The sequence below is a fragment of the Pezoporus occidentalis genome, unplaced genomic scaffold, assembly GCF_034315485.1.
Source record: "Pezoporus occidentalis ecotype Australia unplaced genomic scaffold, CSIRO_AGI_Poc_V1 ctg164, whole genome shotgun sequence".
Lineage (NCBI taxonomy): Eukaryota > Metazoa > Chordata > Aves > Psittaciformes > Psittacidae > Pezoporus > Pezoporus occidentalis.
Window position 1 is genome coordinate 936,545 of NW_026913466.1, and position 18,577 is coordinate 955,121.

The 18,577-nt window shown below is 39.5% G+C and overlaps 2 protein-coding genes across 7 annotated transcripts in view; both read left to right on the forward strand.

Moving 5' to 3' along the window:
• LRRC8B (leucine rich repeat containing 8 VRAC subunit B) overlaps positions 1-5,514 on the forward strand; it is a 31,689-nt gene extending 26,175 nt beyond the window's left edge. For 5 of the 6 annotated variants that reach the window (XM_062613109.1, XM_062613105.1, XM_062613106.1 and 2 more), the window contains 3 exons: positions 208-306; positions 1,000-3,161; positions 4,127-5,514. In XM_062613109.1, the coding sequence (XP_062469093.1) occupies positions 1,026-3,161; positions 4,127-4,405 (2,415 nt within the window). In that variant the 5' untranslated portion in view covers positions 208-306; positions 1,000-1,025 and the 3' untranslated portion in view covers positions 4,406-5,514. Of the gene's footprint in view, positions 1-183; positions 307-999; positions 3,162-4,126 lie in introns of those variants that run through there. The other variant, XM_062613111.1, reaches the window with a different exon arrangement.
• Positions 5,515-7,960: 2,446 nt separating this feature from the next.
• The window catches only part of LRRC8C (leucine rich repeat containing 8 VRAC subunit C), a 37,944-nt gene continuing 27,327 nt past the window's right edge, over positions 7,961-18,577 (forward strand). The window contains exon 1 of the mRNA XM_062613112.1: positions 7,961-8,539. The gene's annotated coding sequence lies outside the window, so the exon portion shown is untranslated. The remainder of the gene's footprint in view (positions 8,540-18,577) is intronic.

Below are 18,577 nucleotides of genomic sequence, written 5' to 3' on the forward strand. Positions count from 1 at the left end.
GTGACTGTACAAAGCTTTGACATCTCATTCTATGTGTTCACGTCTTGAGTATGTTTTGTTCCATTTCGTTTAGCTGTAGCAGTGCCGAGCTTTGCTACATCCTGATGTCTGCAACAAGGCAGCCGTTCTAATGAAAGCTGAAATGTTTGCCCTTTATTTAGGTGAAGCAATTAAAAGTGAAGTATATTGAATGTTTTCTCTATCCAGAATGAAGACAAATGTAAAGATGGCATGTCCAAGGAATTTTAAAAGGTGTAGACCTCCTGACTGAGCACTGCTAAGTATTTATTCTCTTTAATTAGTAAAGTAAGTATGAATAAAACCTGTGCTGCTGGGGGTTAGGTGTGTCATTTATATATATATATATATATATGGCAATATTGGAAAATAACAGGTTGGGTTAGCTTCACTTTAATTCTGTCAGTATGCTTAATGCTCTTGATGAGAGAAGATGGGAATTATACGTAAGACTGTATAAAGCAAAACTGGTTTTGTGGGAATTTTTGTTTTTTCTTCTTTAATTGAGTAACATGGTTTAATGTAGTAGAAAATTCTAAATTACAAGAGCCATCATGTTAATATATTGATTTGATTTTTTGGGATTCTTCTTAAATAAGAAATAGCTTTTGCTATATGTTTAGGATGCTGCTGAAGGGCTGCTGATAGTGTGCCAGACACTTCCTTAACTTACACCTGCTTGTGTTTCTGAAGAGCACCCAAATGTTTGGTCAGAATACATTTTCTCCTGATCTCTGATGCTATGTTCACTCTTCGTTTAAACTTTTGCATTCCAAGTAACTTTCTTAAAATAAATAAGGTGATGGCTAGAGTTAGGTGCCAGCAGTTCTTGGATCCTTTTGCTATGCTCTGGATGTTAGGGCAAATGTTACCCATTTCAAACTGGGGAAACGGGAATAAGCTTCAAGTGTTTAATGGTGACAAAAATTGGCTTTATCAATTCTCTAAGAATGTCTTTTCTTTCTTTTTTTTCTCTACCAGCTGCTGTTCTCTCACAGGTGAAAGTCATGATCACGCTAACAGAACTCAAATACTTAGCAGATGCCCAGTCATCCTACCACATACTAAAACCATGGTGGGATGTCTTCTGGTATTACCTCACCATGATAATGCTGCTAGTTGCCGTACTTGCTGGGGCTCTCCAGCTTACTCAAACCAGAGTATTGTGTTGTCTTCCTTGCAAGCTAGAATTTGACAATCATTGTGCCGTGCCTTGGGATTTAGTTAAAGCCAACCTTAACATGTCAGCTAGCTCTACAGCACAGATAATCATCCCTCTTAAAATCCAGAACGATCTCCATCGGCAGCAGTATTCCTATATTGATGCAGTATGTTATGAGAGAGAGCTTCACTGGTTTGCCAAGTTTTTTCCATACCTAGTGCTTCTGCATACCTTTATTTTTGCAGCTTGCAGTAATTTCTGGCTTTACTACCCTAGTACAAGTTCCAGGCTTGAGCACTTTGTAGCCATTCTTCAGAAGTGTTTTGATTCTCCATGGACAACGCGTGCCCTCTCAGAAACAGTTGCTGAGCAGTCTGTGAGGAAGTTGCCAATAGCCAAATCAAAAGCAGCGATTTCACCTCCTGGGAGTTCAGTAGATATAGGGGCCAGCAGGCAGTCCCTGCCATATTCCCAACCTGGCTTGGAACCAACGGGAAGAGAAAATTCCTCAAGTGTTCTTGACAAAAAAGAAGGGGAACAAGCTAAAGCTATATTTGAAAAAGTGAAGAAATTCAGAGTACACGTTGAAGAGAAGGATGTCATATATACAGTGTATATGAAACAGATTATAGTGAAAGTCATTGTATTTGTAATAATAGTAATTTATGTCCCCTACTATTTATCATTTATTACACTTGAAATTGATTGTGTAGTCAATGTTCAGGCCTTCACAGGGTACAAAAGGTATCAGTGTGTTTATTCACTAGCAGAGATTTTTAAAGTTTTGGCTTCATTTTATGTTGTTTTAGTGATCTTCTATGGCTTAACTTGTACTTACAGTTTGTGGTGGATGTTGAGAAGTTCACTTAAGCAATACTCTTTTGAAAAACTGAGAGAGAAAAGTAATTATAGTGATATACCTGATGTCAAGAATGACTTTGCATTCATTCTCCACTTGGCAGATCAGTATGATCCTCTTTATTCCCAACGATTCTCAATATTCCTGTCTGATTTGAGTGAAAACAAACTGAAACAGATCAATCTTAACAATGAATGGTCAGTGGAAAAACTGAAAAATAAACTAGTAAGAAATTCCCAAGACAAGATTGAGCTCCACCTTTTCATGTTAAATGGTCTTCCAGACAGCGTCTTTGAACTGGCAGAAATTGAAGTCCTAAGCCTGGAACTTATTCCTGAAGCCAAACTTCCTTCAGCTGTGACCCAGCTAGTCAATCTCAAAGAACTTAATGTTTATCACTCGTCACTAACTATGGATTATCCAGCAGTCAGTTTTTTAGAAGAGAATCTGAAAACATTGCGCCTCAAATCTAGTGAGATGGGAAGAATTCCATTTTGGGTCTTTCATCTAAAAAACCTGCAAGAATTGTGCTTAACAGGATATTTCATGCTAGATCATCACAATTCCATATATAATGAAAGCTTTCAGGGGCTAAAAAATCTGAGATCTATTCACTTAAAAAACAACCTTTCCCGTATACCTCAAGTGGTTACAGATCTTCTGCCTTCTTTACAGCACTTGTCTATCAACAATGAGGGGAACAAACTGATAGTGCTAAATAACTTGAAGAAGCTGCTCAACCTGAGAACCTTAGAATTAATCTGCTGTGACTTAGAGCGCATTCCCCATTCCATTTTTACCCTCAACAATCTGCATGAAATTGACTTAAAAGAAAATAATCTCAGAACAGTGGAAGAAATAATTAGTTTTCAACACCTTAAGAACCTTTCTTGCTTAAAGTTGTGGCACAACAGTATTTCCTATGTCCCAGTGCAGATTGGTGCATTATCAAACCTGGAACAATTGTATCTAAATTATAATAATATTAAAAATGTTCCATTGCAGCTCTTTCTTTGTAAAAAATTACACTCTTTGGATCTTAGCTATAATAAGCTAACCTCCATCCCTGAAGAAATTGGTTATCTGACCAATCTGCAGTACTTGGCATTGACAAAAAACCATGTAAGTAGAACTTTGAATTACTACTTCAATCAGGTACTGACTTAACCTACCGTATTTTTTCTGGAGCAGCCTCTGCTTCAAAATGCTTTTGCAATGTTCATGATTAAAGTAAAGCTGGAAAAAGGGGTGGTGCTTGTTCAATCAATATAACTTTGGTGTCATCAAAGCTTGTATAATACTAAATACTACCCTGGTCTGTCGCAGCTTAAGGGCTCTGATCCAGAGATAGATTTCTGTAGTCATCCTAACCTGCACTATCTTTCCCTGCGGCTGTCTATCCTATGTAGTATTTTAATGGAAGTGAACAGTGTTCAATTGTTACTATCAAATGTCAAGCTGAAAGCTGTAGTGCATCAACAGCTAGCTGTCTGGGAAGAGGGAAATCCTTATAGCTGTAACCTCATTAGCAGTCCTGAGCAGTCTGGCTCATTAGTATCGGGTCCAGGCTTGTGACTGAGGGCTTCTTTTGAGGTTTGTAATTGGTTTTTCACTGGTGAGATTGGTTTTGGATGGACTGGAGTTACTACTGTATTGTGCAGATAACTGGTGGTACAGGTTTCACAACACAGGAACTCCTAATGTCTTTTCACAATCTGTATTTTTTTCTTCATTAACTGATTCTTAGGAGATAGTAGTCTATTTCTCCCCTGCCACCTGTGCATGCACGTGTTTTGTATGCACTTCTGCATATGCACTCATGTATATGCTTCCCCTGTCATGCTTATGTCTTCTGCCAAGAGCTTAGCGTCTTAATGAAACAGGTATATAAAACCATCCTAGTGTTCTCAAGCAATTTATCCCATAATGGTAGAAACATTACAACCTTCCAATTCCTTATCCTTCCATAAACTAAGAGGGCTGGGGTTCTTTTACCCTAAAATATAACTGGGAAATGTTAAAACATGCAGCTGCATGTACGCTAGCAACTTCTAATGTGTATTTTTGTTGTTGTTTTCTTTTTCTAGATTGAAATGCTGCCCGATGGATTATTTCAGTGCAAAAAGCTGCAGTTTCTTCTCCTGGGAAATAACAGTCTGATGAATTTGTCCCCTTGTGTGGGTCAGCTACTGAATCTTGTTCAATTAGAGCTCGTTGGAAACTATCTTGAATCACTTCCTGCTGAACTGGAAGAATGTCAGTTCTTAAAGAGGAATAGTCTTATTGTAGAAGAGCGGTTGTTAAAAACACTTCCACCCCGTGTAAGAGAGCGTTTGCAGGCAACTTCAGATAAGTGCTCAGTTTAAACTGGAACTCTGCATCATTGCAGTCTGTAAGCCTGTGTATCTAAAGGGCTCCATAGGTGAAGTGAGAGAGAACAGTTTACAAATCAGTCTTAAACTTAAATTCATTGAACTGAGTTGATTGTATTGGAAAAGACAAGTTTACTTAGATTCAGGAAAAAAAATGCAGCCTTTAAAAGGTAATCATATGTTTGAAAAATCTGAAATATGAATTGTTGGTTGGCTTCTACTGGTTGAAATAACTAAATGTTTATGATGATATTGAAATGGAGGAGTTGATTGCCTGGCTATAGTGAGGGTGTATATACTTTTTTCCTATGGGAATTCTTTTCTGTTGTTAGTGATAATTTTAAATAGCTTCATCTTCTGCCACATGAGGTCTAAGAACTGTCTGGAACTAGTTTCTGAATGTGAACTCTTTGCTAACTTAGAATATGTTAAATTAAGAATTTAAACTATTTGAGCAGTTCAATTGCATGGGTCATATTGAAAGTAATTTTTCAGCATACCTTAATTTTAAAAGCTTTTGACAAGTACTGAGCATAAATTCTATAATTATGGAAGTTGCCATTTGAATCGCGCTATTAAAACCAGTTGGACAAAAACATCTGAACACAGTTTCAGTATTTTGTCTTAAAAGTAGTAAATACAAATTGAATTGTTGCCTAGAAATTGGGAAGAATCAGAAGAATCTGCAACAACTGTTGTGCATATGTATGAGACAGCAAATCTTATGGTACTGATCTTCATAGGTAATGATGGCAATCTAGTTGCAGGGTTGTCTTCTGTATGTTGTGAGCATCGCAGGTGTTAGTGTAGTGTATGTGCTGTTTAACATGTTTTATAACTTCTCATTACTGACTGCCTCAGTCCTCCATACCCAGTTACTGTGTTCTGGTGTCTGGGGAGAGGATGAATAAAGTTGATGTTAGTGACAGACACAGTTAAGCTAGACAGTCATGCAGCTTACACTTGGGAGGGGAAACCAGGAAGCATTATAAACTTTGCCTCTTCTAGGGATATAGTTCCATAGATCATAGTGATGGAATGAGCTCTTATGCCATCCTTAATACTTGCAAAACTGGATGGAAATAAAATGGTTCCTGACTTCATTCTTCTGCTGTGTGCTCTTTTATTGTATTGAAGTCTTAACTCTCACGATATTTAAACATGTTCACAAAAAATATAGGTGATACTCCTGGGCAAAAAAAGGAAGCATGATTTCCAAAAACGTATTTGACTTTTTATAATAAATTTTCAAAACCTATCTCAATAATGGGTTAAATAGATGAGGTAAACTGTGTTCTTAATGCCTGTGTTCATCAAATATGCATTCCAGTTTGTAATATCAAATCATCACAGATAAACCAGTTTTAGTACTAAGATTACTTTTAGTCATCTCTTGCTCCCGTCCCAGTGTCCCTCTTGTGAAGAGTAATGTTTACTTGGAATGAAAATGCCAAAACCAAGTCTGGTCAACATGGAAGTTAGAGATGTCTCTGCAGTAGCAGTGCAGGAGATGCATGTTTGTTTACTGTACTGATGGCATTCCAAAGACCTTTGCAGTTAGAGCACTTTTCTTCTCAGGGAACCAAAATGTGGTAAACCTACTACTTTTTATGTAGTTCTAGAAATGTTTTGTGTAAGCTGGTAAGTTGTGTTTACGTGCAGACTTGTGTTGCTGGAACGGTCTTTTATAGCATCCATATGTAGCTCTTCCAAACTTTTTCAGCTAATCTTGAGTTGTTTAATAGTTCCATAGGAATTGACATGGTTCACAAACAGAGCTAGTTGTCATAGATGTGATGAAACCAGAGTGCATTGGTGTGCACCCCTGTGTCAAGAGTGGTGTTAATAATTGTAGCAGGCATGTCAGGACTTTGTAACTTAACACTGAAGAGCAGCACTTTGTGCCAGAACTTGACACACAAGACTTGACAGACCAGTGGCTTTTAAAAAATTAAGCAAGCATTGGCTTTAAAGCTTTTTTCTAAATTGGGAATCAACAAGAAGCAAGCAACTGGCTTGGTCAGAAGCTTTCACTTCTTAGCTGTGCACCAGTCCTTTTCCATAACCAATAAAACTGATGCAGATGAACAGTGATCTTAAATGCGCAGTTTGGGCTAGTTCTGCCAGTGAAATAACAGAAATAACTGGGAGAGAGGTACTTCATTTCTAAATTGTGCAACCTCAAAGGAGTTGAGGAAACACTAAGAAATACATAAGAATGTAAATACTGTTTTATACGTTAAATGGATTACACTTCTTTTGCAGCTTTAATATTTTTTTCACTCCGTACCCCCTCAAGGGCTGTTTTGGTTTTTTTTTTCCCCTGCATGTTTGAGTGTTCATAAAACACCCAGACAAACCCCAGAAAGTGTAAAGACTAGAGTCTCTAGCCTTGCTTTCAAACCACAGTGTGCCTTTATAATCAGTTTTGTACCATGAAGCCCAATCCTAGTGCTTAGAATTGAAGGTAGAGACAAATATAACAGAACTTGTTGAATTCACTTCAGCCATAACCTTAATATTCAATATTTCTTTGAAATGAGGGGGATCTCAGAATCAACACATGAATTCACTGTCATAAGCTTTGTATGATAAGTATTGTTGGCATCTAGTCTTTGTTATTAAACAATTGCTTCCAATCAACAAAAGGCTTTGCAACTTGTGTGTGTTGTGTGTAAAAACTTTGTATTGTGATCTTCCGTATCATGACCATTTCTTTTGAATAATTAAATTTTTTTTGGCATTAAAATTCTATGAACTGTTCTTTATTTTCCATAGGAGATGTTGCATTTAATGCAAAAGGTAGAAGTCTGCTTCTGGCTGTCTGCACTGATGTGCTAGCCTGCTAGCTCTAGTTGGGAACCTGGGTTTAGCTCTGTGTTTTAAAGATAAAGGAAAACCCCCAAAGTGCAAGTGATGTTATGTATTCAAGTGCTAGCTTCTTATCTTTCAAAATAAGAACTTTCCTAGTGAGTTTTAACAGAACTGTGTCCCTTTCTTCTTGTAGATGAAATGAAATAATTAATAAAAAAAATGACTTGTGGTTTACCTGTTCTGAGATGGGATTGTTAGTAAAATAAGGCAGGTGATTCTTCTTAAAGCTCTTACATGGATCTGCAGGAGCATGGAACATGGATTTTGTTTTCATGACAGCTTATTGTAGTTCTAATGATTTATTCTTGTAGCCAGTAGATTTACATCATACTAACAAACTTCCTGGGTATGTAGACTTCCCATCTTCAAGAATGTGACCTGAAGTTCATTCTGTAATTGCTTCTAATAAGTGACTCTTTCCCCTTTTCCCTTTCCACACCAGTAAATGCTGGGATTATAGAGAACAATATAGGAACAACTGAAGAATTCTACTAGCAAATACATGGCTTCAAATGCTGAAAGCAGGAGGCAGTACATGACGTACTATGGATTGTTTATATCAAGGATTTTACGGAACTTTAGGTATTTCTAGAGATCAGGAATTAATCAAGCTCTTGTGCTTTATTTGGCCTTGCTGGGTGTGTGAGTCCTTACTGTGCTTGCACATTTGAATGTGTTTACCAGAGAGAATCCAGAGACTGTGTGTTTTACTGGCTGTCATGATGGAGCTGACAGCTAATGTAGGCTGTGGCAACAGAGGAGGAATTGTAGTGAGCTGATAGGAAGAAGCAAGCAGTGATACTGAAGTCCTATATACTTGTAGGATACAGCCAGGTCTTGGGAACTCCTGTGTCTGGAGAAGCTGCTCTGCTGGCATTACATGAAGAGTTTATTGCAGTCCTCCATTGCTAGGACACATAGGTGATGGAGGGGAAATTAGCAACCCACTCCAGGGCTGGACTGGCATTTGAAAGGGTTTAAGCATTAACTCATTCTAGTGTGTTTAGTAAATGAACTATTACATCTTAGTGTTGTTGCTTCCTTCTTTTCCCTCATTTACATGAATATCTGTTCTGTCTTTATCTAACCTCTAGTGACTTAAAATCTAGTTTTATAACTTTGTGCAAGTGTCCTCTCTGCTAGGCAAGACCTGGATAAAAGATTTCCGGGCAGTATGGATACGCAAGCCATATGAATTTAACACTTGGTGAGGTGAAGAAGAGAGGATGAAAAGTGGTCAACCTGCAGATAGAGGTATAAAGAATAATTGCTCAAAGTAACAGGGAGATGTCTAAGGGATCATTATTACTACTTAGCCCAGCAAAGCTATTGGTAAGTATTGCTTGCTAGTATGGTGCTTAACACAGTGAGGTATTAGTCTATAGTGCTTGTGGACATGCTGTTAAACAGGCACTTTTATTACTTGCTGTTGCTTTTTACCTCTTATAAGAATGTTATGTATAAATCTACTGGTACAATTTATAAAACTTATAAAAGTTTGAATAAAACTTTTCCCTCCATACTTCCATACGGATGTATTGCAGAACCAATATGTCAAAAAATGTTGCAAAGCAGCTAATGTAATGAGTATTTGAAAAGTGTGCAAGGATGGAAACTGTAATAGGAGGTACATAGAAATGCCAGTCACTGCATTCACACTGGCCTTGCAATTTGAAAATCTCATAAGTCATGATTAAGGTTTATTATATGGATGAAAAAGGGAAAAGGAGGAACATAGCTTGCTGATTTTCATTGAAAACATAGCTAACCTGCAAGGAAATAGTGAGTTAACTGATGATTTTGAATCGGTCTTGCTCAGAGGCAAATCTGAATAAAGCTGTGCATGAAAAGCTGGTGGTTTTCTTTGTGTTTTTTTTTTTTTTATTGGTCAAGTTTCTTATCATAGCTAAAGGTGCTTAACCATTCTGCAGCAGTACAGGGGAGAGGTCCCAGGCAAAAGCCTGGCAAAACACTACTTGATTGTACTCATTTTCTGCTGGCATTACAAGCTGAATTAGTTTGGTACAGTCTGGAAAGTACCAAAGTCAGTAGGAGAACAGGTCAAAGAGCAGTACCTCCCCTTATGACGATTGCTTAGGGTGCAACTTTGCATGTGTTTGCAAAGTAATTATCATGGGCTGCCCTTTTTTTTTCCATATAGTATGTTATTGCAACCAAGTGATCACATGGTCACAACTTTTTACATGGGCTATAATATATTATGTGCATATATGCACATATGTAGGTACTGAATGCATATTTGGTGTTAAATAGGTCTAGGGCACAGTAATATACTAAGTATGTTTCTCTAAAATAAGGTATTAAGTGAAAATTGTAAGAACAGAAACATTGGATATCACATATGCTCAGTTACTTTGGCTGTAGTAGTTGCCTGAAAATGTAGAAGTGGGAGAGGAGCTAATCAGACTGACCCCAGGGGTATCCTATACTGTATGATGTCATGCTTGGCATATAAAGCTGGGGAAGAAGGAGGAAGGGGGGAACATTTGGAGCTATGGTGTCTGTCTTCCCAAGTAACTGTTAGCATGGTGGAGCCCTGCTTTCCTGGAGGTGGCTGTGCTCCTGCCTGCAGTGGGAAGTGGTGAATGAATTCCTTGTGTTGCTTTGCTTGTGCACAGCTTTTGCTTTACCCATTAAACTGTCTTTATCTCAACCCTCCAGTTCTCACTTTTACTCGTCTGATTCACTCCCCATCCAGTGACTGGCTGGATGCTTGGTTGGCAGCTGGGGTTAAACAATGACAGTGACCCATGATAAATGGTGACTCTGTGGGCTCGTTAATCCTTGACACTACTAGCTTTCCTCAGATTGCCTGAAGAGGGAAGAGAAGCTAGGGCAGGAGCTAGTCAAACTACTGTAGAGCAAGCCATTTGCAGTCCTGAATCAGTTCCTGAATCTCTGGCTGATGCAAGAGAACTGCTATTTTTTCTTCAGAGTAGTCTGTCTCATTACAGAAAACTCATATTTTGAGGGACTGATTCTGTAAGGTGCTGAGTTTCTGAGTAACTGCTTAGTGAATGTGCCTAACTCCCACCCAAAGCCAGTGGGAATTCAGGGTATTCATTTCATTCCAAATACCCTTTTTTTATTCTTAAAGATGGCTTGATAAAAGGAGCTTGTAAAACAGTGATTTCTTTTCTTTCTGTTCTGTGGATATAAGTTATAAGATATGCATGAAAAGGAAATGGATAACCATTTTCTGTTTTAAAAGTGGCTAGAAACAAACATCAATGTCAAAGGCAAGGACATATGAATCTTATTCGATTCAAATCTGGGTTTATGCCAAGTGTGTGTGGTTTTGCTAGTTTGAGAAATAAATGGTCTTCACTGATAATATATTCTTTCCTGTGTGGGTTCACAGAAAACTGATAAACTAAAGGTACAAAGTTTTATATTTACAGAGTCTTGCTTTTTGCTGTAGCTGCCTGTTTTTCTGGATTTAAGAGTACTAGCAGCTTATAAAGAGGGATTGTTTTTCATTGCCGTGGATTTACACAGATCCATCAAGAGCATAAACAAGGCCTCGTATCCATAGCAAAAGAGTCTGAAATACTACATAAAGTTTCTAGTTGCAGTGGGCTAAAATACGGTTACATTATTTATTATGTTAAAATAGAGGCTTTTAATAAGTTAAGCTCTCAAATAAAGACTAAAAGTCGATAGAGTAGTGCTTCTGATAGTTTGATGAAAAGCTCTGTGTGTTTTACACTGCCATGCATTTAGTTCTTAATGCATCAAAGATGTTTGCGCTGGAAATGCGCAATTGTCAATGAGAAGCTGAAGCAGTGGGCAGATGGGGAAGTGGAATATGCACAAGAGCTGCATGTTCCCGACTCAGCAGTGCAGTAGCAAATAGTGCATGACAAGCTGTCTTTTAAGACTTCAGGCTTAATCCGTTCAGATCTCAGTCATTTGCTCCCCTTGGAGTATGGCTCCAGGACTTTGCAGGCTCAAGAAAACAGAACTGGAGCAGAGACAAACTGAGGTTTGGGGACTTTTGTCCCCTGAAAAAAATCTGCTTGATCTTTTCTGTTGTGGTTTTATTTGTTTGGTTGTTTGATTTTGGTTTTGGTTTGTTTTTTTGGTGGTTGCTTTGGTTTTGGTTTTTGTTTTTCAGGAAAATAACAAATCCATGCAGCAGAAGCCTAGTTGAGTTCCTTTAAGGCATAGAATCATAGAACAGTTAGGGTTAGAAAGGACCTTAAGATCATCTAGTTCCAACCCCCCTGCCATGGGCAGGGAAAGGTCCTTGCATGTTTCAGTTTCTCTCCTTAAGGAAGGCTTGTGTGCCAGTTGATTTCAGCTCTGCCTTTTCTCATTAACAGACTACCCTTCAGTGAGTTTTAATCATAGTAATAAATGTATAGGCTAAAGGAGTCGCCATGGCTTCTAGATGACAGTGAAGGTTCTTTCCCATGTGTCTAGGTAAACATTTCTTCTGCTTCTGTATTGAAGGCAGGGAGATAAGAGCTAAATCACTGTGGTTGCTGCCTCACCCTTAGGGTCCAGCTGTTGATAAAATTACAGCCTGATATGCAGGAGAACTCATGCTTGTGCTGGCATGAGAGAGGGAGCTGGGAGGGGCACAATGAGGCTCGTTATTTAGGGCTGTGCCAGTTTTGATTGCTCAGAGATAGCAATGTGACTTAAATAGTGGCCATATCCAACTGTAGAAGATGGAGTAGGAAACACACAGATCAGGAGGCAAACTCAGTAACTAGAGGCTGTCCCTGCTGTATGTTGAAAGGCCTGAGCTGGCAAAGAGTACTGAAGAAAATACTATTTAGAAGGGAAAGCTTTGGTTGTAGGTCTAAGTCTCTCTCAATATCAACATTCATTTAACAGCTGTATTTTTGCCATCTTCATAGGGTTAAGCCAGTGAATTCTTTGACAGCTATGTGAGTCTATAGGTCAGCGGGGAGGGAGTAGCATTTACTCTTTCTCGGCCAAAGTAATATGCTAAAAAATGAGAGAGCTTTTTTTAGTGTGAGCTATATGTACTGATGTTGGATCAGACTGCCAATGAAGCATGGGAAATGCACCCTGTGCAGCTAGGGACCTGGCACGTTTGGATATGCCAAGTAATGTGTTTGCCTTTCTCTCCCCAAATGATACATGTCCTGAGAATATCTCCAGTTGAGAGAGAATAGATGCTGAGGAGTGCTAACAAAAAGGATTGCAGTCATCTATGAACAGTTACACAAATGGATAAGGTATGTGTGTACTAAAGATGTCAAGTTAAGCTGCTAGATAAATGTTGAGAAACAATTAGGCATACCTGGAAAATCAAAACAAGCAGTTGTAGAGAATACTTAGCTCGTGCTCTTGCTCCTTAGTATTTTGATTTTCAGTTGTTTTAAATCTCTATTGAAATTCCAGTTTATTTCTGCATCTAAATGCTCCAAGACCCCTGTGTGAGGCATTTCTAGTGTAGAATTTCTTTCCCACCCATGCTGAGGTAACTTTAGATGTATTTTACTCTTCTTCTCCCCCTGCCGGCGATGTTGCATGACCAGTTGGGTACTGTAACATGATTTCAGGTACAGGCTTCTTTGAAAAAGCAGGTTAAAAAGATATTTTAATTGATTGATTAAAACAAAACCACAATTTAAACCCTTTAAGGTTTGACCGTAAATAGTTTCTCCATTTCCAGTATGGAACAAAGCCTTGGGAACAAGCAATGGAACTCTTATGGGGGAAAGCAGAACCAGTTCATTTTCCCGCTGCCGGTTAGCCACTGTGTGCAAAGCAAATGCATAAATAGCCATATGCACAAATGCACAAACCCCCCAAATAGAAGAAACTAAGTGAATTCTTTTACTTTATGTATTTGAGTGGCAAAATATGCATTTTCAGTTTACTTTTTTTTTGCTGTCTTTGCTCAGTTGCGATGCAAATCCGTCCAAGCTGGGAAGTCAGCAGTGACATTGAGATGGATGTTAAGCTCTATTAACAAAGTTGTATTAAATAGAAGAAGTTCCCCAAAAATGGGCAAAGTCCTTTCCTATTGAGAAACTACTGAGTTCTGGAGGGACTAGAAACTATGTTACTTCTCTCCCCACTTAAAAGCACTTCATGCTTTGCCTAGGAAGGTTGGACCAGATGATCCTGAGGTCCCTTCTAACCTGGGGTTCTGTGATTCAAACCCATGTCAGAATAGTTACCTGGGAGCATGCTCTGCTCACTTAATTTCCCTTTTGCTCATCTCTCTCTCTGCACAGGGCAGTATAGTCTCTCCATCACTTGGGTTGTATCACTGACTTGGAACGTACTTTCCTTCCCAATCCTTGAGTCATTTTTGTTCTTTAAATCTTTCCTGAGTATCCGTTATTTTCTTCATGTGCTTCAGTGGCTCTGCTGGGAAGAGTGTTTTCTGCTGCAGGAAAATAAAACACTTATTCTTTTGAATCTGTGGTAAGAGCTGAGTAACAATCATGTATTGTCTTTTTTATTATGTGAATGTGCAACATAATGTACTCCACATTTTCAAACATAACGGAATAAATAGTTTCCTTATGTAGAATGGATGAGAAATAAACATCAAATGTGTAACTTGCTGATGGTCAGTATTTGCACATCTAACAGTATTTTTCATTACTAATAATCTGGCGTAATGCGTCTAATTGGTTATGTCAGCTAAGAAGCAGGCAGTGGGTTGGAGTGTTCCTCTGTTTTGCTTATTTACAATGAATCACAATAGTCTCCTCTTGCTTAACTTCTGTGTTTTGAGAAAAGGATGTAACTCACTGCTTCCAGCCCAGGTCCTTTCCTGATTCCTCGCTCTCTGGTTTTCCTCTGGGATTATCCCTGCTTCCATGTATGCCTCCAAGGGCTGCTTTGTCTAGTCCTTTCACTCAGCCTGGGTGCTTTTTCTCTCTTGAGGTTGCATCCACTGTACAGCTCAAGGCATCCATGTACAATTGTCCTTTATTTAAATCTCTCTGCATGCATAATTTAGGCTGTATAGCCTTTCTGGGGCCTTTGTTTCTGCTGGGTGTTTCTGATCCGTGAAAGGGATGTGTAACTCGCTCCAGGAAAAGGCTGACTGCTTTCATGTGCCAGCTTCAGTGACAAAATGGCTAACTTTACAGAAAGGTTTAACTGTGATCATGCCATCAATTATCCCCAGACCAGTCGCTAGAGGTCAACATCATCATCTGCTATAATAGAGCACTAACTGCCACATCATTAAAGGACAGCCTCTTCTTTAGGGGTTCATCTCTCTAAACACTTCTAAAGCTCATGATGAGGTGTTACTGATCCTGCCACTGTCCAAGGTTAGGACAGAAGATGTAAAACAGGAGTTAGTAGTTTCTCACAGTGAGGGCTTTTTAAAGGTATCAGGAGCAAGAAAGAAATTAATCTGAAGGTCTTTACCTTTCTGTGCCTGAGGTTGCTTTTGGTGAGTGCCTCAGGAAACAGTAGCAAAGCCATCAGAGAAGAGCAATAGAGGAAACTTTTCTGGAACTATTGCTGTGTGTCAGCTGTAGGTCTTGCTGCTAATGTGTGCATAGCCAGGGGCTCCTGTCAGTACAACATGCACTTCATCAGCATCGTAACTCTTGAGGATCCCTAGGATTTTCCAGACACACAAGTATTACATTTACATTCCTACTTCGAAATGCTTTTTACTGTTTCTAGCTTGGATAAGCATACAGTCTATTTGAAGTCTCTGACAAACTTTCCAGAACAGGATGGAAGTTAAGAAAACTGAAACCAGGGAGGAAGAGCTTAATGCTGCATCATCTCACAAGCAGCTGAAGGAAAGAAGCCTGGCCTACAGATCAGCATCCCTGAAGATTTCCTCATAGTTGCAGTATTTAAAAGTGACCTCCCTCTTACTGACTTTCTGATGTTTAACTTAATCTTGCAGGCTTTCTCTTGGCTGGAACGCTTGTAGGATCTTCTTCCTCTAAGTAGCCAGTTGCCTGTTTTCATAGAACTTGAAGGAACTTGGTTTATCCAATCTTTTATTTATCTTCTGTTAAATTTGTTTGAAATCAACCAGCACATTCAATATTTATTAGGGGGATGACACATATCACCTCACTACTTTAATGTTTATTCTTTACCTAGTTTCCTGTGAGAGTATGATGTAAAACCTCTTCATCCTAAGACATCTGCAGAAAGAGTATTTGTTACTATGGATGCAGTATCCTAAGTAATCTAAGTAATCTACTCTATATTTAATAAACTTTGAAAGAGGCGAAGAAAGCAACACTTCTAGGGACAGCATGGATCAGAGTTTCAAGCATGCATCTATATATACCAGATCTCCTTTCAGCTCATAACTTCAGGTGGTAAAGCTAAGAGTAACATTGAAGATGAGTGGGAGAGGAAGAGATAGATTTATCCAAAGGCACAGAATAAGACTGCCTGGGTGATCCTGGGTTTAATTATCCAGTTATCATGGCTTTAACTAGTTGGGATTTTCATTGTTGCTGTTGCTCTATTGGAAAGTGGCTCCTAATTTCCTGTAATTCTGGTTTTTACAAACTTTATTTTTCCCCTGTAGAAGCTGTCTTCTCACTTACTGTCAAGAGACTTGGTAGGAGAGGGAATGCAGACTGTCCTCCGTTCTGGCTCGGCTTCTCTGCATTGCTGTCTCCATTTTGGCTAATGCAGGTTGACTGCTTCTGAGCTATAAGTGAGGCCCACAGGCTGTGCCAGGCAGCTCTCCCAGCTCATCTGGACTAGCACAGGATCTCTGCACAGTGATGCCTTGTGTGAGGGAGTCATCCTCTGCTGCAGGGACTAAAGGCCACACCACTGAGATGCTGTGGAGATAACAGCAAAATATAGGCACAGGGCAAAAAAGTTGCATAGTTGCGTTCATTTTCTGTGCAGGGCTGGTGTATTGTCTCTGGCAGACTGACACCACTGTGTTTTTTGCAGTGTAAATCTGGAGGACTATCAGTGCTGCTGTCAGGGCTAAGCTGAAATTCCATTAATAGCATGAGCTGGCACAGACTGATGGTACTGCTAGGGAGATGGCTCTGTTGCCCTCTCCGCCCCTCTTCCCTGCCTGTGTGTGCAGCTATTTCTGCAGCTCTGCAGACAGTGTCTGCAGTAGTGGGTGAGCTAAACAGCCCTGGGGCGGAGCCCCAAGCACTACTATGCTCTCTACTCATAGTGCAAAAACATGGTGTAGTTTTATGGCACAGCTCTGGGCTGCACAGCACCCTGCCCAATAATGCCCTGGGCAGCACAGACCAGTGATTGTTTCTAGCTGGCAGTTTGGATGTAGCCTTGCTGGTGGCAATAAAGGAGTTCAGCTGTATGGACAGAGGCTGTTCTTTGCGATAAGTAGATATGAAAAGTAGCTATAGTATCATGCCAGTGTTCTTGATAAGATGGCTGTGTCTAGTCGCAAAGCCTTGGACTCATATAAGTGGGGTTTTCACATTCCTGCCTCTCTCTCTGTTCCATCAAAAAGTAAATGAGCAACAGAAATAGGATAGCACTTGAAAATCTGTTTCATGAAATGCTATGCCTAGTTTTTGTGTTCTATCCAAACATCTTTGTATATGATGGAAAGAACACCTGAAATTGGAAGTATGCAAACACTGAACAGCAGCCACAATGTCACCTGGGTTTGACACCTGGTGTTTTACTATAAGTTTCAGTCTTTACTCCCCAGTGCTCAGTGGCAGGACCTGAGCTGTGCTTGATAAAGGTGAGAAGCAAACACTTCCAGGGTTCAAACCATACTAGATTTTGCATCTCTAACTTATTTAAAAGTGGAATTTCCTCCAGAGAGTTGGAGCAGAGGTTCCCTGTAGAAAGAGAGACAGAAAGCTCTGCTGGGATGATTGCTTTCATTATATCCAGATGCCAAACTTTTGCATATGCTGTGTGCTTTCCTTTGAAAATGTCCTGTTTAACCACTGCTTCAGAGTAGGTTCTATTGAGCAAAACTGATTTCTTAATGAACCTGAGTGGGCAGGTTTCCTAATGCTTTTGAACCCCAAATTGTACTGCTCTCTCTTAGAACTGCCGAGTTCACCTGTTTCTAGCCTTTTACTTAGTCATTCCTTTACTATTGCTAGATGGAAGCATGAACAGAGCTCTTAACCTCTCCATTAGCGCAGCATTCAATCTAAAAGTGGATTTGGTTTCATAAGATAAAATCACAGAGATTTTACATTTGTATGCTGAAATAATTTTGTCCTGCTTTGTTTCACAGTTTACTCTTGACATATAGGCTTCCTGTTAGCCTAGCAAAGGTCTTCCAACATGTCTGATTTCTTCATTCTTCTTGTCACAAACTAAAATAAGCTAGTGGTGCAGAGACTGTCAGCATTACCTACGTTCTCTCTTAATATGTGTATTTTACACAGCATTCTCCAGGAAACAATCCTATTCCTGGAAATTCATCACATTCCATGCAGTTATGTGGCCTTACTGGTGGTGTTCTTCAGCTACTTCAAGTGATTCAGTGGAACTTCCTTTTGTGTTTGGGATTCCTGGGAGGTTTGTCATATACAGTGCTCTCAATACGGCAGAAGAAGCCCAGCACAGAAAAATGCACAGTTTGGTCCCTTAAATTATTAGCCAGTCTAAAGGGGAAGGTGTTTACTGCAGAGCCTGAGTCCTAAAGGTCTCAAGTGTAAGTATATAATCTTTAGCCCCTTGCTGAACATTGTACCATATATAGTCCAACCAACAGCTAGATCAAAACAGCATGCGTGAATGTGTCATCCCCTTAGGTTTGTGTTATAGTAAACAATCGTATCTCGCACCTCGGCTGCATGCAGACTTGTTTTAATATGTAAGCATATGTGTGTGTACATCCAAATACACACAGCCTTAATTCTAAATACTTTAGTGTGATAGTTGCTCATAGAGATAGAAATTCTGGCAATGCAGCATGGACTGCTTGGACAACTCTGTGGATCGTATCCCGTAGAAACACCTACAGCTGTGAAAAGGGAAGAACGAAGCCATCAGACTGTGATCTTTTAACAGTGTGAATGGTTCATGGCTACAGAGTTTGGAGGATACAAAAGCACTTCTAGAAGTAATGACAAAGAGACTTTTAAATGTGGAGTACTGCCCTAGCTGAAGTGGGTGTAGTCTAAGTGTAGAGTCAACTAATAGCAACCCAGGAAGAGGGACACTAAAAATGAGAGTGTTGGGTGTACACAGGGTGTATGATGACTGGATAGTTGGACTGACAATTAACGTAGGCCACACGTCACTGTTATTTACTCCCTCTCACCACAAAGACTGTCCTGAATAGTCTTCCTGAATGCTGTTCTCTCTCCTGTG